Source organism: Mustelus asterias, chromosome 22, assembly GCF_964213995.1.
Source record: "Mustelus asterias chromosome 22, sMusAst1.hap1.1, whole genome shotgun sequence".
Taxonomy (NCBI): domain Eukaryota; kingdom Metazoa; phylum Chordata; class Chondrichthyes; order Carcharhiniformes; family Triakidae; genus Mustelus; species Mustelus asterias.
The window spans coordinates 11,496,744-11,520,790 of record NC_135822.1 but is presented as its reverse complement, the minus strand read 5'-3'; the positions used below and the strand labels follow the sequence as shown (position 1 = coordinate 11,520,790).

The 24,047-nt window shown below is 46.2% G+C and overlaps 1 protein-coding gene across 8 annotated transcripts in view; it reads left to right on the top strand.

The window, feature by feature from the left end:
• The window catches only part of espn (espin), a 281,984-nt gene that overhangs the window by 231,418 nt on the left and 26,519 nt on the right, over nucleotides 1-24,047 (top strand). For 7 of the 8 annotated variants that reach the window (XM_078238747.1, XM_078238745.1, XM_078238746.1 and 4 more), the window contains 2 exons: nucleotides 2,099-2,235; nucleotides 3,938-4,141. In XM_078238747.1, coding sequence (XP_078094873.1) covers nucleotides 2,099-2,235; nucleotides 3,938-4,141 — 341 coding nt within the window. Of the gene's footprint in view, nucleotides 1-2,098; nucleotides 2,236-3,937; nucleotides 4,142-5,245; nucleotides 5,390-24,047 lie in introns of all 8 variants that reach the window. The other variant, XM_078238748.1, reaches the window with a different exon arrangement.

The window sequence follows — 24,047 nt, the reverse complement described above, 5'->3', positions numbered from 1 at the left end:
TGGGTCGAATAAAACAGTGAAATTTATAGTGGACGCACAAATCGCTTGTATGAAAATCTTTTGCTGACGATTTTTAACAAAGTCCGTATACGATCAAAGAACAAAGGACACGACAGCGCAGTAACAGGCCCTTCGGCCCTCCAAGCCTGCACTGACCATGCTGCCCGACTGAATATATTTTAAATAGAATGGCACCTCCATTAACAGACGTGACTTCCATACGGACATAACCCATTTTATAAAGTTAGATACCTGCTGCCTCGCCCAGTATTAACTGACTAAACTGCTGGTTATATAGCCTGTCTGGCACTGAGTCTACCCATGACGTGACACTGGTTAACATAAAATCTTAAGGATTGAACCAGCTTCCACTAGGATTTAAAATGTTAAGGGCCTGGATGTAAAGTTGTCAAAGTCCTTTCCCACAGCTCTTTGGAACAACTCTTGCAGTTGCCCCTATTGCATCTGCCTCGTAGGTCACAGTTTATCAGAAATCACATATATTAATGTCATGGAACTTCCTTTCTCCCATGCCTTTCGAGCCTTTTATTCTTCCTGTGGTTTGAGGTTGTGAAAAAAGGCTCCAGTGATTTAATTTATTTGCACCAGAGAAAAGAGGGGTCTTCAAAATGGTGGAAGATAAGATGAATGAAGGCAAGGTATTTCACTGGGACAATGAGCTCTAGAACAAGCAGCCACAAGCACAAAACACACACGTCTTGAGCAAGGTTAGAGATTAAACAAGACAACCTACACACAGGATCTGGGATTGTTGAACAGAGTTCTGGAGAAAGTAGGTGTTTCAGGATCTGTTGATGCCTTTCAAAGGGAGCCAGATTGCTACCTATTGTAGGCGGGATTGAGGATTCTAATGGTACTTGTCACTTTTCAAAGGGAACATTGGGGAGAGAAAGCTTGATGTTGCTTTAATAAAGGTTTAACAGATGCCATTGGAAGTGCTACTGTATGGTTGACTTAAAGAGCGTAAGGAGGGGAATTTTAGCCCTTGATGGGAATAATCACAGAATCAGGTGGGTACAAAGACCCACACCATTTGTGCCAGTTCCCTGGCTCCATGCAAGCCCTGGGCTATTTCCCCAGAGGAGTGAAGGCAGGAGAATACTAGGAATACCTGTTCGCAAGCAGCAGGTAGCCAATGTATCCAATCAACAATGTATGACAGTCTGTTGTTGGATGCCAGGTGTGTTCTCAAAGGCATTGGAGACAGTATGGCTGCCAGGAATAGAACAGAATCCCTACAGTGCAGAAGGAGGCCATTCGGTCCGTCGAGTCAACAGTGACTCTCTCTGACAGTGTACCTTAACCAAACTCTTTCCCATAACCCATACGTCGAGCCCACGCATCTTTGGTTTCCTCCCACAGTTCAAAGATGTGCGGGTTAGATTGATTGGCCATCCTAAATTGCCCCTTAGTGTCAGGGAGGTTAACAGGGTAAATACGTAGGGTTATGGGGTTGGAGTCTGGGTAGGATTGTTGCTGGTGCAGGCTCGATGGGCCGAATGGCTTCCTTCTGCACTGTAGGGATATTATGATTCTAACTGCCCCGGTTTCAGCCAGGTGTGGGTAATTAACGATATATGTGAATCATATGGCAACATTAAAATGCATGAAAAATGATCCCAAAACAAGGAGACATTGTATGTTAATGTCCCCTTGTTTTGGGGACATTAAAGCTGGGTTTTAAAGCTGGGTTTTGCAGGGGAGCTGTGTCACGCTGATAATGAAGCAGTTCTGGATTCATTCTCCTCAACCAGTTGTCCCATTTCCTTATGTTTCCATGGAGCTATTTGGCCTGGTATGAAAGGATGTTCAGGGGTCTACAGCAGCAGCAGAGGACAAGCTTGTCGTGAATTGGCAGCTTGTTAAATACTGCAACAATTTTAATTCTGCATTGACTCGGGGAGCATTGCCAAGAGTTTTTAACTTCAAACCAAAGTGACAGCGAGGCTCAGAGACGAGGACGGACGTACACCAGGAGTTTTAACAGTTTGAAGTTTGCTGTGAGGGAGTGGATTGGTAGAACTGCTCACAGAATACCATCCGGTGATCTCCAACTTCTCACCTTTATTCCCCACAGGTATAAAATCTTTCAACATGATGTCCCCCACTGGCGATAACTCTGAGTTACTGGCTGAGATTAAAGCTGGGAAGAATCTGAAGCCAACTGTGCAGAGTAAAGGGTGCACAGTGGTCTACGCAAGCTCCGGGGCCACGGTAAGTGATCTCAGAGAGGAAAGATGTTGCATTGACCCTCAGAAACCTTACAAATGTGAGGTAATGCATTTTGGGAGGTCTAATACAGATAGGAAATATACAGTAAATGGCAGAACCCTTAAGAGTATTGATAGGCAGAGGGATCTGGGTGCAGAGGTACGCAGGTCACTGAAAGTGGCAATGCAGGTGGAGAAGGTAGTCAAGAAGGCATACGGCATGCTTGCCTTCATAGGCTGGGGCATTGAGTTTAAAAATTGGCAAGTCATGTAATAACAATTGGCAAGTCATATAATAACAAATGGGATTACTATCTCAATGGAAACAAATTAAAACATGCTACCGTGCAAAGGGACCTGGGGGTCCTTGTGCATGAGACGCAAAAGCCCAGTCTAAAGGTACAACAGGTGATCAAGAAGGCAAATGGGATGTTGGCCTATATCGCGAGGGGGATAGAATATAAAAGCAGGGATGTCTTGATGCACCTGTACAGGGCATTGGTGAGGCCGCAGCTGGAATACTGTGTGCAGTATTGGTCCCCTTATATGAGGAAGGATATATTGGCATTGGAGGGAGTGCAGAGAAGGTTCACCAGGTTGATACCGGAGATGAGGGGTTTGGATTATGAGGAGAGGCTGAGGAGATTGGGTTTGTACTCGTTGGAGTTTAGAAGGATGAGGGGGGATCTTATGGAGACTTATAAGATAATGCGGGGGCTGGATAGGGTGGAGGCGGAGAGATTCTTTCCACTTACTAAGGAAGTTAAAACTAGAGGACACAGCCTCAAATTAAAGGGGGATCGGTTTAAGACAGAGTTGAGGAGGAACTTCTTCTCCCAGAGGGTGGTGAATCTCTGGTATTCTCTGCCCACTGAGGTGGTGGAGGCTACCTCGCTGAATATGTTTAAAGTGCGGATGGATGGATTCCTGATCGGTAAGGGAATTAAGGGTTATGGGGATCAGGCGGGTAAGTGGTACTGATCCACGTCAGATCAGCCATGATCTTATTGAATGGCGCGGCAGGCTCGAGGGGCTAGATGGCCTACTCCTGCTCCTATTTCTTATGTTCTTATGTTGCAGCTTTATAGAACCTCAGTTAGGCAGCACTTGGAATATAGTGTTCAATTCTGGTCGCCACACTACCAGAAGGATGTGGAGGCTTTGGAGAGGTACAGAAAAGATTTACCAGAATGTTGCCTGGAGGACATTAGCTATGAGGAGAGGTTGGAGAATCTTGGTTTGTCCTCACTGGAACGATGGAAGTTGAGGGGTGACCTGATAGAAGTCTACAAGATTATGAGAGGCATGGACAGAGTGGAAAGTCAAAAGCTTTTTCCCAGGGTGGAAGAGTCAATTACTAGGGGGCACAAGTTTAAAGTGCGAGGGGCAGGGTTTAAAGGAGCTCTCCGAGGCAGATTTTTTACACAGAGGATGGCGGGTGCCTGGAACACGTTGCCGGGGGAGGTAGTGGAAGCAGATACAGTAGTGACTTTTAAGGGGCGTCTTGACAAATACACGAATAGGATGGGAATAGAGGGATATAGTCCCTGGAAGGGTAGGGGGTTTTAGTTCAGTCGGGCAGCATGGTCAGTGCAGGCTTGGAGGGCCGAAGGGCCTGTTCCTGTGCTGTAATTTTCTTTGTTCTTTGTACTTAACAACCGTCCAACCTCACCAAACTTGTCTTTGTTTTGTCTATTGCGCCACAGCCTGAGCACCCGGGCACAAAGCGTCAGGGGGGCAGCCCGACTGAACCAGTCCTCAACGGCGATGCGACATCGCCGACATTGGATGTTGAGTCTCTCATTCCGATGCACGACGAGCAGGGGACCCCGATCCCGGAGTGGAAGAGGCAGGTGATGGCGCGGAAACTGCAGGTGAAAATCCAGGAGGAGGAGGACCAGCGACGCAGAGTGAGTTTTAAGACGTACACACCCTTACCGTATCGTTGTGCCCAGCGCCCTCGTCACTGTGTCTTTTTTGATCGCCTTCAGGATTGACGAGGCTGTGATTGGTCGCACCAAAACATATTTGAGCTAAGAGCAATCTGAGGGAAAATCAAAAGCTCCGTGAGGAGGGCAAAGGCGGCTGAAGTGTAATTTCTCACAGTTATGCCAAGCAAGCTTATGAAAAACATCAAATAAGTCTTGTTTCCTAGCGTGCAGTTCAATACAGAGGAGGTAACAACATGAAAACGGGCCATTCAGCCCATCTAATTTGTGTCAGTGCTTACCCACCACCCGAGCAAACAGTTCTAACCATGGTTACCCCCATCCCACCCTTCCCAAATCTCTTCAATCGTTTTGCCCTCATTCACCTGTTCGATCGAACCTTGAAACTTGCCACTGTTTCTGACTGAACCAATTGCCCTTGGGGATGGGGAGGGGTAAATTCTGGAAACTTCCATTTCTCTATGTGAAGAGGATTTTCCCGCCTTCTGAGATAAGTTAACGCTCAGGAACACGCTGCCTGAAAGAGCGACAGACCCAATGCAGTTTCAGCCGCATCTTCCAAAAGGGAATTGAATATATCCGTGAAGGGGAAAATTGCAGAATTCCAGGAAAGAGCAGGTGAGTGGGATAACTGGATGGCTCTCTCGAAGTGCGTACAGGATAGTGGGCCGAATGATCTCTTTCTGTGCTATCTGATTGATTCCAAGGGCATGATCTAACCGGCCGTTCACGCCACGTTCCTGCTGCAGCGAGGTCGGAGAATTTGGTCTCCAGCCAAAGCTCCGTTCACTGCAACGGGATGAGAAAATCCCGCCGGTGTGAACGGTAATAAGATTTCGGCCCATGAGTCTGCGTCCATGCTGTCCACTGATGGCCTCTTCTCTCTATTCAGCTCTTCCTAGTCACGATTTTAGACTCTGTCTTGTGGGACAAGCCCACGACTGGGTGGAACTGGACCGAGGTGTTGAATGGCCTCCTCCTTGTTCCTTTGTATTCCTACTTGGAATTCTAGCTTGGTGTGAACGGATGCTGAATGCAGTTCTACTTTCCTGCTGCCTTTCTCAGCCACCGCCAGAAACAGAGTTGGATGCCGGGTCTCTGGTCCCGACTCACGACGAGGAGGGGATCCCGATCCCAGAGTGGAAGAGGAAGGTGATGGCGCGGAAACTGCAGGTGAAGATCCAAGAGGAGGAGGAGCAGCGACGCAGAGTGAGTCTTGAGATGTACACACCCTTACTATATCCATTCAGAATCACAACAGCCACACAGAGTCCTTCTGAACACTTCAGCTCATTCTCATCCTTTGCCGCATTGTGTTTCATTGCCAGATGGTCACTGCTGGTCTAGTTCAGGATTCTGGTTGGACATTTTATTGGCAGTGATTGACGGCAGAGACAGAAAGGGCGCTCCGTTATTGTGGATAATCCAGGAAGCTCTGTGTTGTGGATGTTTCTCTGTACAAGATGGAGGTCCAGACTTGCACCATGACAGAGAGGCTCTTTAACTCATGGTGGAAATGCCCGAAAATACTAAGTCCTGCCACCTGAACACGCAATGCCCATCTTTGTTGGGGGAGGGGTGCGGTTTCACGCATTCATGAGTTACAAGGCAGATGGCCATTTTAGTCACCAGCTGCCTCCAATGAAGTGGATTCTTGGAAGGTCAGGAGTGTGAAACCCAGAGTGTGCAGATTAGAAGAGGTACGAGGAAATCTGAACTTGGTGGATTCATTTGGAGAGGTAGAGTATTCATTTGGATAGGGTCCCGGGACATCTTTGGGAGAAGTAAGCCACATTTTGGGAGAGGTAAAACACCCATGGCGATTGTTAAAATTAGACATGATAATGCACCCGTTATGCACAAACTCATTGGCACTTAAACTGTCGAAGAATTGTCCAGGTGTCAGTGAACTGTCCGGCTCTCAAGAAAGTGTCAAAGAACTGTCCAGCTGTCAGTGAACTGTCAAGGAAGTGTCAAACCTGTCAAGATAATGTCTAAGGATACTGGTCACTTTGCATGAAGGGAGTAAGGTAAAGAGTAGTGGGTGGGGCTCATGAGTTGGCATTGAGGTTATGAGGGGTAGATAGAGGGGGCATGGGTTGGCATGGAGAGTATGTGAGACCATGGTGCATGGGCAGGGTCATGACTTAGTATGGGTTGGCATGGATGGGGCATAGGGAGCATATGGAGGAAGGGATGAGGTCTGCATTTTAGTTTAATCTTTTATTTAAACACAGTGCTGGTGCACAGAAGCAGACCTTCCGCCCAGCCCGCTCCTGCACTTCAGCCTCTGCTCTTGTTCCGGGGTCACCCACCCTGGCCCCTATTTCAGCCCGTCCCCACTGACCAAAAATCTGACCTACCAACCAGCAGACATCTTTGAAGGTCGGGTTTGGCACAGCTGCCAAATCTCCCCACTCTGCGCACCCAACTCTGGGATGGAAATCTAGATGTGGAGATGCCGGCGTTGGACTGGGATGAACACAGTAAGAGTTTTAACAACACCAAAGTTGGACTTTAACCTGGTGTTGTTAAAACTCTTACTATGGAAATCTAGGCCAGATGTCATGCCTCTGGCCAGATGTGGCCCTGAATTTTCTGGATCACTTTGCAGAAGTCACGTCAAGATTTAAACCAGCTCTGTGCCCAGCGTCCTGCTGGAAATTTACTGCAGAACCTATCAGTTAATGCATGAATGGAGAAAAAAAAGCAGTGAAAATCTCGTGCCCCAATAGGGGTGATAACCAGAGCTTCGGCCCTGGTGTCTCACTCTCAGAGCCTCTTGTTCCTGCCCGTTTGCCTCTTTCTCTATTTCCTATGTGGAATAACTGTATTTCCATTGGGAAGGCCAATCCCCCGAATAATCTCCAGAACGCATGACAGAAAGGGGGGTTTCCCCAAAAATCAAAGCTATTCTGAGACCGACAACACTTTGGTTAAGTGTAGACCTCATTTAGAATATTGTGAGCAGTTTTGGGCCCCATGCCTAAGGAAGGACATGCCGGCCATTACAACAACCGACAATGGATTCACGGTCATCATCAGACTTTTAGTTCCACTTTTTAATTGAATTTATTGAACGTGTTCGGGATTCGAACCCAGGTCCCCTGAGCATTACCCTGGGTTTCTGGATTACTGGTCAAGAAACAATTCCACTACGCCATTGCCTCCCATGCTTAAATCGATCACACTTAAGTGTCCTGAGCAGAAAGTATTACCCACTTGTACCCCGGTTACACCTAAACATTCCAGGAAATTCTGTTCCAATGTCTCTTGTTTGTTGTACCAGAGAGGTACAAGGTACATGAGGTGACTGTTACATTGAAATTTAGCATTCCTTGTTATGTTTAAGGAACTTGATCTGGATACTCCTCACAAAGTCTTCCAGACAATAACATTAACCGGATAAATTTACCGAATCATTTGGAAACTACGATCTATTGTTAGTGTAAGCGTGTGGAGCAAAGGGCTCTCTGCTGAGAATTTATTTGATAAAACTTGCTTGGCATAACGAGTGTGAATTGGATTGCTGTGTTTGTGTGTAGCATTTCAGTGCTTAGATATTTTGAATGTTGGACCTTATTTCTTACAAATTGCAAACATTAGAATGAGCTTGAATCCATTGTGGATCTGTTCTAAATAACTGATATTCAAGTTTCTCAAAACAGATTTTGTACTGGCGTCAATTCATCGTCATAAAAATGTACCTGAATGCACATTTGTGTCTTTTACGATGTATGGTTTAAGGGACTGACTTAAAACCAACATTTAAACATTATTCAGATGCTGAAAATACGACCCATTCATCACATTATAGGATATATTTGAGTATTAGAAATGTAAGGAAAAAATCTTGGTTGTTTATAATTCATGCGATTGCAAAGTCCGATGTGCTTTTTCACGATAAGCTGGAGTACACATCGCACAATTTTGCTCTTCAAGACCAGGATATCATGGCATGTCCCAGAAATTGGTGCCCAGAGTTTAAACTCTGATATGAGAAATGGCAGTGGCATTCAGGCTGATTAAAAAGCAATTAAGACATTAGCTCAAGGAACGGCACAGGAGCTTAATGTAGATAAGTGTGGGGTAATACATACAGGGGCAGAGACAGCAAACGTGTGTGATAAGGGGGTATCAATTAGTAAAGGTGAAAAAGAAATGTGTGAATGGGTGTGATTGATAAATAACTGCCGTGATTATCTCCTCAATGTGAAGCTGTTTAGAAATCCAATTGAGTATTGGAATACCAGTCTGGACTATTGGACTCGAAACCAAAACAATGTGAAGCCACTTGTGGAATTGTGTGTGGCATTCTGATTAAGAATAATCCCGGGACCGAGACCTAGGGGCAGCGCAATGGCACAGTGGTTAGCACTGCTGCTTCACAGTATCAGGGACCCAGGTTCGATTCCTGGCTTGAGTTACTGTCTGTGTGGAGTTTGCACATTCTCCCCATGTCTGTGTGGGTTTCCTCCAGGTGCTCCAATTTCCTCTCACAATCCAAAGATGTGTGAGTTAGGTGGATTGGCCATGCTAAATTGCCCCTCAGTCTCAGGGGGGACGAGCCAGAGTAAATGTGTGGGGTCATGGGGATAGGGCCTGGGTGGGGTTGTGGTCGGAGCAGACTCGATGAATGGCCTCTGTCTGCACTGTAGGGATTCTATGAAGTTTTGAGAGACTTTTAGAACTGGGCTTATTTTCATCGCATAGCAGCACACTGGGCAGAAACATAGACCAAAATCTCCCACCCCGCCCGCCGTGGAAATCATAGCAGACAAGACAGAAAATGTGACGGACAACAGTGGCACAGTGGTTAGCACTGCTGCCTCACAGCGCCTACAGTGCAGAGAGAGGCCATTCGGTCCATCCAGCCTGCACTGACAACAATTGCATCCAGGTCCTATCCCCGTAACCCCATGTATTTACCCTGCTAATCTCCCTGAGAATAAGGGGAAATTTTGCATGACCTATGTTTTTACGGCAAGGATAGATACATTTTTAAACAATAAAGGAATTAAGGGTTATGGGGAGCGGGCAGGTACATGGAGCTGAGTCCACGAAAAGATCATCTATGATCTTATTGAATGGCAGAGCAGGCTCGAGGGGCCAGATGGCCTACTCCTGCTCCTAGTTCTTATGTTCTCATGTTCAATCAACCTAACCCACTGGCCAAGTCAGCGATGCCCACATCCCATGAAAGATTAAGTTAAAAAATTAAGTTTTGGGCCCCAGCCCTGGGAAGGATATTTAGCCCCTAAAAGACTACAATGTAGATTAAACCAGAATAACACCAGGGGCAGCATGGTGGCACAGTGGTTAGCACTGCTGCCTCACAGGGACCTGGGTTCAATTCCGGCTTCGGGTGACTGTCTGCGTGGAGTTTGCACATTCTCCCCGTGTTTGCCTGGGTTTCCTCCGGGTGCCCCAGTTTCCTCCCACAGTCCAAAGATGTGCAGGTTAGGTTGAGTGACCATGCTAAATTGCCCTTTAGTGTCAGGGGGATTAGGAGGGTAAATGTATGGGGTTACGGAGATCGGAAAGGACCTGGGTGGGATTGTTGTCGGTGCAGGCTCGATGGGCCAAGTGGCCTCCTTCTGCACTGTAGGGATTCTATGATATAAAGGGTTAAATTATGAAACCAGATTGCACAAACCTGGCTTGTATTCCCTCACATTTAGAAGATTGAGGTGTGATCTAATTAAGCCGTTTAAAGTTTTAAATGGATTTAATAGAGTAGATAGGGAGAAAGTATGTTTTCCATGGGGAAATCCAGAACAAGGGAACAAAATTTTCAATTGGAGCTAGGCCGTTCAGGGGTAATGTCAGGAAGAATTATTTCACACAAAGGGTAGGGAAAAATCTCAAAAGGCTGTGGATACTGAGTCAATTGGCCAATATCAACAGATCTGCATTTGGTAAGGGGCTCAGGGTAGGTAAGTTGAGTTGAGGTATAAAGCAACCATGTTATTGGATGACAAAATAAGGCTCAAGTAGTTGAACGGCCAATTGCTGTACCCAAATTCACAAATATTTGGTCGGAAAATGAATGGGAGGGTTGTGAGAGAAGTATAGACTGACATTGACAGATACCCTAGAGGATATGCTGGCTCCTGAACGGCTGACACTGGGGCAGAAAATGTCTGTGGATCATACGAGATAAGATTGGAGTGAGCCATTCAGCCCTGCAAGCCTTTTTAAAAATTAATTCGCGGTCTGTGGGCGTCGCTGGCTAGGCCAGCATTTATTGCCCACCGCTAATTTCCCTTGAGAAAGTGATGGTGAGCTGCCTTCTCGAACCGCTACAGCCCACGTGATGCTGTTATGGAGGGAATTCCAGGATTTTGACCCAGCGACAGTGAAGGAACGGCGATGTATTTCCAAGCCAAATTAGGGCGGCACGGTAGCACAGTGGTTAGCGCTGCTGCTTCACAGCTCCAGGGATCTGGGTTCGATTCCCGGCTTGGGTCACTGTCTGTGTGGAGTTTGCACATTCTCCTCGTGTCTGCGTGGGTTTCCTCCGGGTGCTCCGGTTTCCCCCCACAGTCCAAAGATGTGCGGGTTAGGTTGATTGGCCATGCTAAAATTGCCCCTTAGTGTCCTGAGATGCGTAGGTTAGAGGGGTTAGTGGGTAAAATATATAGGGATATGGGGATAGGGCCTGGGTGGGATTGTGGTCGGTGCAGACTCGATGGGCCGAATGGCCTCTTTCTGTACTGTAGGGTTTCTATCTATCTATCTAAGTCAGGATGGTGTGTGGCTTGGGGGGGGGAGCTTGCAGGTGGTGGTGCTCCCATGTGTTTGCTATCCTTGTCCTTCTAGATTGTTGTAGTCGTGGGTTTGGAAGGTGCTGTGGAAGGAGCCTTGGTGAGTTTCTATAGTGCATCTTGTGGATGGTACGTGCTAAATCCCCGACTCGCTGGCTGAGGAAAGACTGTGTCTGCAGGCAGCCTGTGCTTTCAGACAGGTTTATTTCCAATACTGCAGAATAAATACAGACCCTATCAGTTCACCCTTTTATACTCTCATAATAAAGCCCTGACTGCTCCCCAATTGTAGCAGCGATTACCAACTTAAAACATGTATTCTATTACAACACAACTTCGACATTAACAGTATGCACTGTGGCCACTGTGTGTCGGTGGTGAATGGAGTGAATGTTCAAGGTGGTGGATGAGGTGCTAAACAAATGGGCTGCTTTGTCATGGATGATATCGAGCTTCTTGAGTATTATTGGAGCTGCACTCTTCTAGGCAAGTGGAGTGTATTCCATCACACTCCTGACTTGTGTCATGTTGACGATGGACAAGCTTTAGGTATTCAGGAAGTGAGTTACTTGCTGCAGAATTGCCAGCAACTGACCTGCTCTTATAGCCACAGTATTTATATGACTGGTCCAGTTCAGTTTCTGGTCAACGGTAGCCTCCGAGATATTGATCATGGGGGATTCAGCGATGATAATGCCATTTAATGTTAGGGGGAGATAGTTAGCTTCTTTCTTGTTGGAGATAGCCATTGCCTCGCACTCCTGTGGTTGAAATCTAAATTGCCATTTATAACCCAGGCTTGAATGCTGTCCAGCTCTTGCTGCAAATGGATCTGGCTTGCTTCAATATCTGGGGAGTCATGAATGGAGCTGAACATTGTGCGATCATCACTGAACATCCCTACCATTGAGCTTATGATGGATGGAAGGTCATTGATGAAGCAGCTGATGATGGTTGGACCTAGGACACTATCCTGAGGAGCTCCTGCAGTGATGTCCCTGGACTGAAATGATTGACCTCCAACAATATACAGAAAGACAGAGTATTTTTTAAATGGTGAGGAAGTGGAAACTATTGATTTCCAAAGGGACCTGGGTGTCCTTGTTCATGAGCCACTAAAAACAAACAGCAAACAATTCAGAAAGCAAATGGTATGTTGGCCTTTATCACAAGAGATTTTAAGTACAAGTGTAAAGATGTCTTGCTGAAGTTGTATAGAGCCTTGGTGAGATCTCACCTGTGAATTGTGCAGAGTTTTGGACCCTTTATCTAACAAGGGATACACTTGCGATAGATTTTTTGCTTTGATTTGATTTATTATTGTCACATATATTGGTATGCAGTGAAAAGTACTGTTTCTTGCGCACTATACAGACAAAGCTACCATACATAGAGAAGGAAAGGAGAGAGTGCAGAATGTAGTGTTACAGTCAAAGCTCGGGTGTAGAGAAAGACCAGCTTAATGCAAGGTAGGTCCATTCAAAAATCTGATGGCAGATTCAGCGATGATAATGCCATTTAATGTTAGGGGGAGATAGTTAGGGGAAGAAGCTGTTTTTGAGTTGGTTGGTATGTGTCCTCAGATTTTTGTATCTTTTTCCCAATGGAAGAAGGCGGAAGAGAGAACGTCCTTGATGTGTGGGGTCTTTGATTATGTGGTTGCTTTTCCGAGGCAGCAGGAAGTGCGGACAGTGACAGTGGATGGGAGGCTGGTTTCCGTGATGGACTGGGCTTCGTTCACAACCCTTTGTAGTTTACTGTGGTCTTGGACAGAACAGGAGCCATACCAAGCTGTGATACAACCGGAAATGGAGGTTCACCAGACTAATCCCTGGGATGGCGGGATTGTTTTATGAGGTGAGATTGGGGAGACTGCTTTTATATTCTCTAGAGCTTCAAAGAATGAGGGATGATCTCATTGAAACTTACAAAATTCTTACAGGGTGGAGCAGCATGGATATAGAAGAAGTTTCCCCTGGCTAGTGAGTGTAGACATGATATGGAGATGCCGGCGTTGGACTGGACGTTGGACACAGTAAGAGTTTTAACAACACCAGGTTAAAGTCCAACAGGTTTATTTGGTAGCAAATACCATTAGCTTTCGGAGCGCTGCTCCTTCGTCAGATGGAGAGGATATCTGCTCTCAAACAGGGCACGGAGACACAAAATCAAGTTACAGAATACTGATTAGGATGCAAATCTCTACAGCCAACCAGGTCTTAAAGATACAGACAATGTGAGTGGAGGGAGCATTAAGCACAGGTTAAAGAGATGTGTATTGTCTCCAGACAGGACAGCTGGTGAGATTGACAGCCAGTGGCTGTCCTGTCTGGAGACAATACACATCTCTTTAACCTGTGCTTAATGCTCCCTCCACTCACATTGTCTGTATCTGGTTGGCTGTAGAGATTCACATTCTAATCAGTATTCTGCAACTTGATTTTGTGTCTCTGTGCCCTGTTTGAGAGCAGATTTCCACTCCATCTGACAAAGGAGCAGCGCTCCGAAAGCTAATGGCATTTGCCCCCAAATAAACCTATTGGACTTTAACCTGGTGTTGTTAAAACTCTTACAGTGAGTGTAGAACGAGGGGACACAATGTCTGAATAAGGGGTAGGCCATTTAATGCTGAGATGAGGAGGAATTTCTTCACTCAGATGCTGGTGAAACTTTGGGAATTCTCAATCCCAGAGGGTTATGGAAGCTCAGTCATTGAGCATGTGCAAGACAGAATTAGATTGATTTCTGGATACTAATGACATCAAGGGATATGGGAAAGTGGCATTGAGGTAGATGATCAGCCATGATCTAACTGAATGGTGGAACAGATTCGATGGGCTGAATGACCTACTGCTGCTCCTATGTTCCTATAGGTACGACTCCAACCAGTGGAGAGTTTTCCCCCTGAGTCCATTGATGCCAATTTTGCTTGGGTACCTTGATGCCACACTCGGTCAAATGCTTCCTTGATGTCAAGGGCAGTCACTCTCACCTCATCTCTTGCATTCTTCTGTCCACGTTTGGACCAAGGCTGTAATGAGGTCAGGAGCAGAGTGGCCCTGGCGCAATCCAAACTGAGCGTCAGCGTGCAGGTTAGTTCTGAGTAAATGCTGTCTGGAAGCATTGTCGACGACCCCTTCCGCCATATTGCTCATATCGAGAGTAGACTGAGAAAGTGGTAGTAGGTTGGGTTGGATTTGTCCTGATTTCTGTCTATGGGCCATACCTGGGCAATTTTCCACATTACCATGTAGATGCAGCAATGTAGCTTCACTGGTACAGCTTGCAGAGGGACATGGCTATTCTGGAGCACAAGTCTTCAATACTGTTGCCAGAACGATGCTGTTCCACCGGCATTCAGTGAAACCATTGAGTTGGTAACAGACCAGGGCTGAATAACGGAGATGTGCAACAGATCAATATTTTATATAATCATGGAGATAAGATAGAGTCATAGAGGTTTGCAGCACGGAAACAGGCCCTTCGGCCCAACTTGTCCATGCCATCCAGTTTTTACCACTAAGCTAGTCCAAATTGCCCGTGTTTGGCCCATATCCCTCTATCCCCATCTTACCCATGTAACTATCTAAATGCCTTTTGAAAGACAAAATTGTACCCGCCTCTACTGCTGCCTCTGGCAGCTCATTCCAGACCCTCTATGTGAAAAAATTGCCCCTCTGGACCCTGTTGTATTTCTACCCTCTCACCTTAAACCTATGCCCTCTAGTTTTAGACTCCCCTACCTTTGGGGAAAGATGTTGACCATCTTCCTCACCGATGGCCCTCATTATTTTATAGACCTCTATAAGATCACCCCTCAGCCTCCTATGCTCCAGGGAAAAAAGTCCCAGTCTATCCAACTCTCCTTATAACTCAAACCATCAAGTCCCGGTAGCGTCCCAGTAAATGTTTTCTGCACTCTTTCTAGTTTAATAATATCTTTTCTATAATAGGGTGACCAGAACTGTACACTTTTTTTCCAAGTGCGGCCTTACCAATGTCTTGTACACCTTCAACAAGACGACACAACTCCTGTATTCAATGTTCTGACCAATGAAAGCAAGCATGCTGAATGCCTTCTTCACCACTCTGTCCACCCGTGACTCCACTTTCAAGAAGCTATGAACTTTACCATTAGATCTCTTTGTTCTGTAACTCTCCCCAATGCCCTATCATTAACTGAATAAGTCCTGCCCTGGTTCGATCTACCAAAATGCTTCACTTCACATTTATCTAAGTTAAACTTCATCTGCTCACTGGCCCAATTGATCAAGATCCCATTGCAATCCTAGATAATCTTCTTCACTGTCCACTATGCCACTAATCTTGGTGTCATTTGCAAACTTACTGACCATGCCACCTATATTTTCATCCAAATCATTAATATAAATGACAAATAACAGTGGACTCAACACCGACCCCTGAGACACACCGCTGATCACAGGCCTCCAATTTGAAAAACAACCCTCTACAACGACCCTCTGTCTTCTATCGTCAAGCCAATTTTGTATCCATTTGCCACCCTCCAATCTTCAGGCACCTCACCTGTGGCTGTCAATGATTCAAATATCTCTGCTATGGGACCCACAATTTCCTCCCTAACCTCCCACAACATCTTGGGATACACTTCATCAGGTGCCAGGGATTTAGCTACCTTGATGCGCTTTAAGACTTCCAGCACCTCCTTCTCTGTAATATGTACACTCCTCAAGACAGCACTATTTATTTCCCCAAGTTCCCTGACACCCATGCCTTTCTCAACAGTAAATACTGATGAGAAATATTCATTTAGGATCTCATCCATCTCTTGTGGATCTGCATACATATTACCTTGTTGATCCTTAAGAGACGCTACTCTCTCCCTAGTTACTCTTTTGCCCTTGATCCACGTGGAACTTTCCACAAGAGGATTAAAAGCATATAGTTCAATCTACGCTATGAGTCTGGACTTGATGAGCCAACTGGCTGTTTCATTCTTCGGGGAGTTGAATTTCCATGGGAATTCTATGACCCAATCTCCGTAACTTTGGCAAAAGAGCCAAAGAAACCTCGGAGAAATACCACAGTTACGATGGGCAACTGGGAGACCCACTGCCAAGATTCATCCCAAGTTACATCCTTAATACTTAATGGTTGCGTTAGCTTCTTCAGAAGGGCCATTACCGTAATAAAGAGCACTTGTTTCCAAGTTGCAGACCTCAGACTCTCCAGTGTCTAGGGGAAGATTGAGAGTGATTTGAGAAGCCTTCAGGTTTCGCCCATCCTTTGTCAGATTCAGAATTTCTTTTCTACTGACGTACATAGAAATTACAGGACAGAAATAGACCATTCGGCCCAACTGGTCTATGCTGGCACTTATGCTTCTCATAGACCTCAATCCTACCCAGTACAGCCCCAGCTATCTCCGTGGTTTTGGACAAATACATTTGTTTTCTGCCATGACTAAGTAGCCATGTATCTCTGTTGAAACTAATACAAGGGAACATGTTAATATTAGCAAGGGCTTCCTTGGAGTGTGGTAACATTTGCAGAGGTTTCTGGGAGTGTGATAACATTTGTGGGGGTCCCTGGGATTTGATAAGATTTACGATGGTCCTTGGAGTGTGGTAACCTTTGCAGAGGGTCCCTGGAGTGTGATAACATTTGTGGGGGTGTCTGGGAATGTGATAACATTTGTGGGGGGTCCCTGAGGTTTGATAACATTTGCAGTGGTCCTTGGAGTGTGGTAACATTTGCAAGGGTTCTTGGGAGTGTGAAACATTTGTGGGTGGTCCCTGGAGTGTGATAACATTTGGGGAGAATCCCAGGAGTGTGATAACATTTGTGGGGGTGTCTGGGAATGTGATAACATTTGCGGAGGGTTCCAGGAGTGTGGTAACATTTGTAGTTGTAGGAATGGGGGTCCACATTCTGAAGAGTTTGGAAAGCACTGAGTTAGAGTTGCCCTGGTCAAAGACCATCACTGACCCTTTGCTGCCAGTCATTCCTGCGTGCTATAATGGTAAAGATGTGGCCCTCACAGGCAGCAGTATTGCTGTGAGGTTTGAACACACGTTGTGACAGCGAAGGGTCAGATTTCCTCTGCGTTGGGTGTAGCAAAATCATGCACCGGTTCATGAGAAACTGGTTTCTGACTTCCCTCTGCCTCACACAAACTGCAAATCCTCCCTGCAGCTTCACCGCTTCATTCAGAATGGGTTTTTTAAATCAGGAGAATGTTAATTTTTTTTGGTGTGATCCATTCTCACTGTATGGCCTAAGTTCACAATGTTGGTCCTCAGTGTCATTGGTCAGCAAACTGGGGTATGGCCAAAAGGATCTTGTTCAGGTTCCAGATAAAGAGTAACGGGGTCTGGTCTACAGTCAATTGGAGATCCTGTTGGCTAGTCCTCATAGATAAGTCAACATGGTTGACTATTGACCAGACAAGCCACTGGATTCGAGGACAATTAGGGATGGGCAATAAACACTGGCCCAGCCAGGGTTGCCCACGTGCCAGGAATGAATACGAAGAAAGATGCTGTGCCCGAAAACAGGCTGTTCCATGTTGAAAACAAACAGCCTTGGGAACTGACTTAAATCGAAGCCAAATTTAAAAATACTACACTCAGTAAACACTGGCGCAGGTTTGGTCACCAGCACTGGGCCGGTTGTTTTTTTGCTCAGTTTAATTAATAATACCACCTGAGGTATGTTTACGTGGAAAAATCCACTGGCAACAGAAACAAAAACAAAGCACTACAACAACAACAACTTGCATTCATGTTGCACCTTTTAATGGTCCCGGGCTTTTAATGCTTTGTGACCAGAGGCAAGGCGGAGATTGAAATTGCAGATCGCTTTGCAGCTACACGCTGCGGCCTGCTTCTGGTGTCGGGCGTGAACCTTTGGAGACATAACCACAAACCAGGTGAAATAATAATAATTAACGTGGTCGCTTCCCCGGTGAATAAATCACAAAGTCACAGAATTGTCACGGCGCAGTGGGAGGCCATTTGGCCCATCGTGTCTGCACCAGCTCTCCAAATGGGCAACATGATGTAGTGCCATTCCCCTGTCTATTCCCCCATAGTCCTGCACATTGTTTCTATTCAAGAAATCATCTAACGCCCTCTTGAATGCCTCTATTGAACCTGCCTCCACCACACTTCCAGGCAGTGCATTCTCGACCTGAGCCACTCACTGTGTGAATGTTTTTTTTCTCAAGTCACATTTGCTTCTTTAGCAAATCACTTGAAATCTGTGCCCTCTCGTTCTTGATCTTTTTACGAGCGGGAAGTTTCTCCCTATCTACTCTGTCCAGCTCCTTCATGATTTTGAGCAACTCTATTAAATCTCCTCTTAGCCTTCCCCTGTCCAAGGAGAACAGTCCCAACCTTTCCAATCTATCCTCATAACTGAAGTTTCTCATCCCCGGAATCATTCTTGTAAACCTCTAATGCACTCTCTCCAATGCACTCACACCCTTCCTATAGTGTGACACTCAGAACTGTACACAATATTCTAGCCGAGGCCTAACTAGTGTCTTGCATAAGTTCAGTATAACCTCTTGTACTCTATGCCCCTATTAATAAAAATTAGAGATTGAAGCGTAAATAAAGGTTTTCTTCCACTCTGTAACTATTGCTATATACATTCATTTTGCTTGCTCATGATATTGGCTTCAACGTCCTTAGTTTGTTTTCTTTAGTTTGGTTTCTTTCAAATCTTTTCCCATCATCTGAAAGTGCTCACTCAGTCTGGAGAATGGCCATCATTAATGGCTTATGTGGTGACTTTTATCTTCGTGCACATTCTCCCCATGTCTGCGTGGGTTTCCTCCGGGTGCTCTGGTTTCCTCCCACACTCCAAAGTTGTGCAGGTTAGGTAGATTGACCATGCTAAATTGCTCCTTGGTGTCCAAAGATGTGCAGGTTAGGTGGATTAGCAGGTTAAATATATGGGGTTATGGGATAGGGCTGGGCCAGGTGAAAAAAGGTGGGTTTTTGCAGACTCAATGGGCCAATGGCATCCTTCTACACTGTGAGGATTCTATAATTCTATGATTCTCCTCGTGTACAACAGTGTCCACTTGTGTCAGACACTGTGTCATAGGCACGCTCGTTCACATTTTAGCAGGGTTTGTTGGAAATTAATAAGGAGCAAGCATGACTGAGGCAGGTCATGTTCTTACTCTCCTGGCTCTAACTGGGGACAGCTAATCTGGCACAAGTCAGTAATCAAGCCTGTCTGCATCACTGAGTCCTTCATGGAATCAGTTGAGCCATCTTGATGCAAACCTGTAGGTTTAACACTGAGCACATATCTAACACCATCCACGCAACTTGTCTTTTGACCAAGCTTTTGGTCACCTGCCATACATTTCCCTGTGAGGCTCAGTGTCGACTACTGGTTGATGATGCTTTTTGGGAGGCACCTAGGGACATTTTATGACGTTAAAGGTGCTACATGAATGCAAGTTGTTGTTATGAGAGGATGTATGGAATGCTCAAAGGGTTTCGAGAGCAAAGTTAAGATTACAGGTGATATAATGACTGGTGGTTCAGCCATGGACAATAGGGGAGGAGGAAGGTAATGTTTGGTAAGTTTGAGATGGAAGCGTAGAGAGTACAAGAGTGGGGCTTGAGTAGGTTGCAGAGGTGGCCTGGCAAGGTGGCACAGTGGTTAGCACTGCTGCCTCACAGCACCAGGGACCCAGGTTCGATTCTCGGCTTGGGCCACTGTGTGGAGTTTGCACGTTCTCCCCATGTCTGCGTGGGTTTCCTCGGGGTGCTCCGATTTCCTCCCAAAGCCAAGAAGACATGCTGGTTAAGTGCATTGGCCATGCTAAATTCTCCCTCAGTGTACCCGAACAGGCGTCAGAGTGTGGCGACTCGGGGACTGTCACAGTAATTTCATTGTAGTGTTAATGTAAGCCTACTTGTGACACTGATAAATAAACAAACTTTAATAATGGATTAATGAGGAGATGGGAGTGCCGGTATTCTGGTAGGATGAGATCCAATAGGTCGAAGAGTCTTCTTCAAGATTTAAGATGATGCCTTGGCTGATTATAAGGTCCTTATTCTAGTTCTAGGGCAACCCCACCTCACCACCAGTCCAATTGAGATGAAATAACCTGGAATAACTGGGGATGGAACTTGAGATGGTCCCAGTATCAGGAATGATTGAAAAATCTGGGGGCAGGATTTACAGCACGACCTGCAACGTGTTTACAGTAGCAGGAGGTGGCCCACCATTGGCTGACAACGGGATCTTCCAGTCCTGGCATTGTCAACGCGGATTCCCATTGATTTGCAACTCTTGCCGCCAGGAAACCAGCAGCTAGGGCGCGCCAGGACATGGAAATTCCTGCCCCCAGACATGAACAGCCAGAAGGATCTGGCCTGGGAATCTTTCGTTTAGAAAAGAGAGGTTTGAGGGGGAATCTGGGGTTTGCAACATTATGAAGCAAGTCAGTCGGATAGATTTGGAGAAGATGGGCAGGATTTCTCCTTGGGTCTCCGGTCTCCCAACAACAAGATAAAATGGGTGTCCTGAGCCTCCACGTACAGGCAACGGGACTGGTCCAGCTGGTGGGGGAAATCCCAAACCAGGGATCAGAAATGTAATGCAGGCGTTAATAAATTCAATGAAGAGTTCAGGGGGGACTTGTTTCCCGAGAGAGTTTAGAATGTGGAATTTAATACTGCAAGGAATAGCTGCCACAACTAGCACAGATACATTTAAGGAGAAGCTAGATAAGGACATAAGGGAGGCTGGAATAGAAGAATACGCTGATGGGGGTGAGGTGAAGAGGGATAGGAGATTGTTCATTTGGAGCACAAACACAAGCACAGGCCAGGTGGGGCGAATGGTTTGCTTCAGAGATATAAAATTTAATATAACAGAAAGGCAATGTACATTGGTTATTCTTCAGCCTTCCGTCTTTTGGGAGATTGTATTTAATACAATAAATGGATAATTCACTGTCAGTTAATGTTCTCTTAAAGAAATTAATCAGGAATGATAGTTTTATACATATATAATTTGACGTAACGGTAATATATGTGTACTCTTTGAGACTTCTGATATGCAATGCTTCTTGGAGGGGTTTATAGATCTCCAAATCTGGAGCGTCTCTTAGATATTGGGTGCTAATGGGTGACACAGTGGTTAGCATTGCTGCCTCACAGCACCGGGGACCTGGGTTCGATTCCAGCTTTGGGTGATTGTGTGGAGTTTGCACATTCCACCCATGAATGCGTGGGTTTCCTCCGGGTGCTCCGGTTTCCTCCAACAGTCCAAAGATGTGCGGGTTAAGCGGATTGGCCTTGCTAAATGGCCCCTTAGTGTCACAGGATGTGTAGGTTCGGGGGATTAGTGCAGTAAACAAGTGGGGTTATGGTGATTGGGCCTGGGTAAGATAAAAAGGTGGATCAGTGCAGACTCGATGGGCTGAATGGCCTCCCTTTTGCATTGTAGAGATTCTATGATTCTGCGATCTGCCTGTTGTGAATGTGTTGAAGTGATTTAAAGCTCTTCCAAAATCTGTTCCTTTTATCTTTGGTAAACTTCCCGAACTCGGCTCCCGGCACGGAGCTTTCCAGAACGGGGTGCATATTGGGAAATTACAATACCACATTCGCAGCGTTTCAAGCTTCAATTCGACAGAAAATACTGATGGGGGGTATGGTTTCCCATAATGCACTTCCAGCAGGCAAGGCCTGGCCAGGAGGGCCGCCACTTACCCTCCTATTGTGCTGACGGCTAAATGAAGGCAACACGAACATCCGTGCAGTTTCTCCCGAGCTGTTGGGGGTTGTTCTCTTGCGGGGGACCAGAAAGTAGAGTTGCCAACCCCAGTTGCTTGGCGGGTTTCCTCAGTCTGTAACTTTGCCATGTCCCCTATTTTCACAACTGCTGTAACAACTAAGTTTTTCTATGTTTCTATGGCCTAGAAGGTAGGGATATGTTCGGCACAACTTGTGGGGCCGAAGGTCCTGTTTGTGCTGTAGTTTTTCTATGTTTCTGACTGAAGAGATTCGGGGAAGGTTAAAAATAAGAACTTTTTTTCCCCCAATTCCCGGATGAATTGTCTCTGGGATTGCCCACAGCTGTGTCCCTGGGATTAAGTTTTGCTTCCTACAGGCTCCAGGACAGCCCTGGAGTGTTGGCAACCCAATAATTAGCAGTTGTTGGAAACAAATGTTGGAATGGAGACAGGGAAACTGCAAGGTGCATTCTCCTATCGCCCACTGTCTACTTCACACTTCCTTCTCAGATGCGAGTGTGCGACACTTTAGCATCTATTTAATCGATAGTTGTTAAGATCAATTTGTGTGTTTGCACTGCATGTGCTTGAGGGTTTGATGCCGTTTGGAGTGTTGCTAAGATAAAGCTGCAGTATCTGTTTTATATTGTGTTACACATGGCCTTCCAGCATTTGGCGCATTACTTAATTAATTCACCACCCGTCACTGTGAAACCCCATCAAATCCCATCAAGCCTGACGCTAGTGGGGGTGGGTGGGGGAAGGGGGGGTGGCGTTAAACGTTGTTGACACTGGCTGAAAATGACCCAGAAAGCAGAACAACAAACAAACCATGATGGTGATTCCTTGTGCAAAGGAGGGAGGGACAGGAACGGTATAATGGTGTGTGCGCCTGCCTTCGTTTCAGTGTTTGGGATCGCACCGTCAAGGCTTCTACAAAAGTGAGTTCTCACGCTAAAATTTAACTTTCAAACTAACCCGGTAGACAAAAGGATTTTCCTGCCCTTTGTCCGTCCCCAGGGAATGCCCAGTTCCTTCAGAGCACAGAGGAGGGCAGAGACCCAGATAGCTGCATCGCGACCTATCTAATTCAGTTCCCAAGCCTTTCCTAGTGGAGGGGCCCAGCCAATCACCTGGGATCTAATAGAGGCCAAATACTCAACCTCCTGCTTCATTTTCCAGTTCACTTCCATTTGGGACAATATTCTACAAGTGCAAGGACGGTACAAGGGGCAGCACGGTGGCACTGTGGTTAACACTGCTGCCTCACAGCGCCAGGGACCCGCGTTCGATTCCCGGCTTGGGTGACTGTCTGTGTGGAGTCTGCACGTTCTCCCCGTGTCTGCGTGGGTTTCCTCCAGGTGCTCTGGTTTCCTCCCACACTCTGAAAGACGTGCTGGTTAGGGTGCATTGGCCGTGCTAAATTCTCCCTCAGTGTACCCGAACAGGGGCCGGAGTGTGGCGACTAGGGGATTTTCACAATAAATTCGTTGCAGTGTGACTAATAAATAAATAAACTAGTACATTTTCCATTGTTCATTGAGTAGAAAACCCAAAAGCAATCCTCATACTTTGTAAACCATTAAAAAAAATACTTAGGTCAGAATGTTACCACAGTTCACGCCAGCGGGATTTTCCCATCCCATTGCATTGAACGGAGATTTGGCTGGATGCAGTGGGAACGTGGCTTGAACAGCTGGAACGATCGCTCCCTTAGATTCTTCAGAGCATGTATTCAAAAACTCTCATCTTGACACCCTCCGTGGTCTGGATGTGAGTTGCCAATCATGATTAAATGGATGTTTCATCACATGACTTCCCCACACGTTACAGCCATTCTTCAGCCAACACATCCATCCTTGTGGCGCAATGTCTTCCGATGTCAATCGGAAAGAAAGAAGACTCATTATCCAATTGGATGATGCTTGGCTGTCCTCCAAGCAGCCTCCTTTCCCCTCACTCACCTCCGCACAATTTGCCATCATTTTTACATCTTGTAAAGGGAAATGTTCAAAGTGTTAGTGTTTGAAAATGTTAGGGTGGCACAGTGGTTGGCACTGCTGCCTCACAGTGCCAGGGACCTGGGTTCAACTCCGGCCTTGGGTCACTGTTTGTGTGGAGTTTGCACATTCTCCCCATGTCTGCATGGGTTTCCTTCGGGTGCTCTGGCTTCCTCCCACAGTCCAAAGATGTGCGGGTTAGGTTGGTTGGCCATGCTAAATTGACCCTTAGTGTCAGGGGGATTAACAGGGTAAATATGTGGGGTTACGGGAATAGCGCCTGGATGGGATTGTGGTCGGTGCAGACTCGAAGGGCTGAATGGTCTCCTTCTGCACTGTAGGGATTC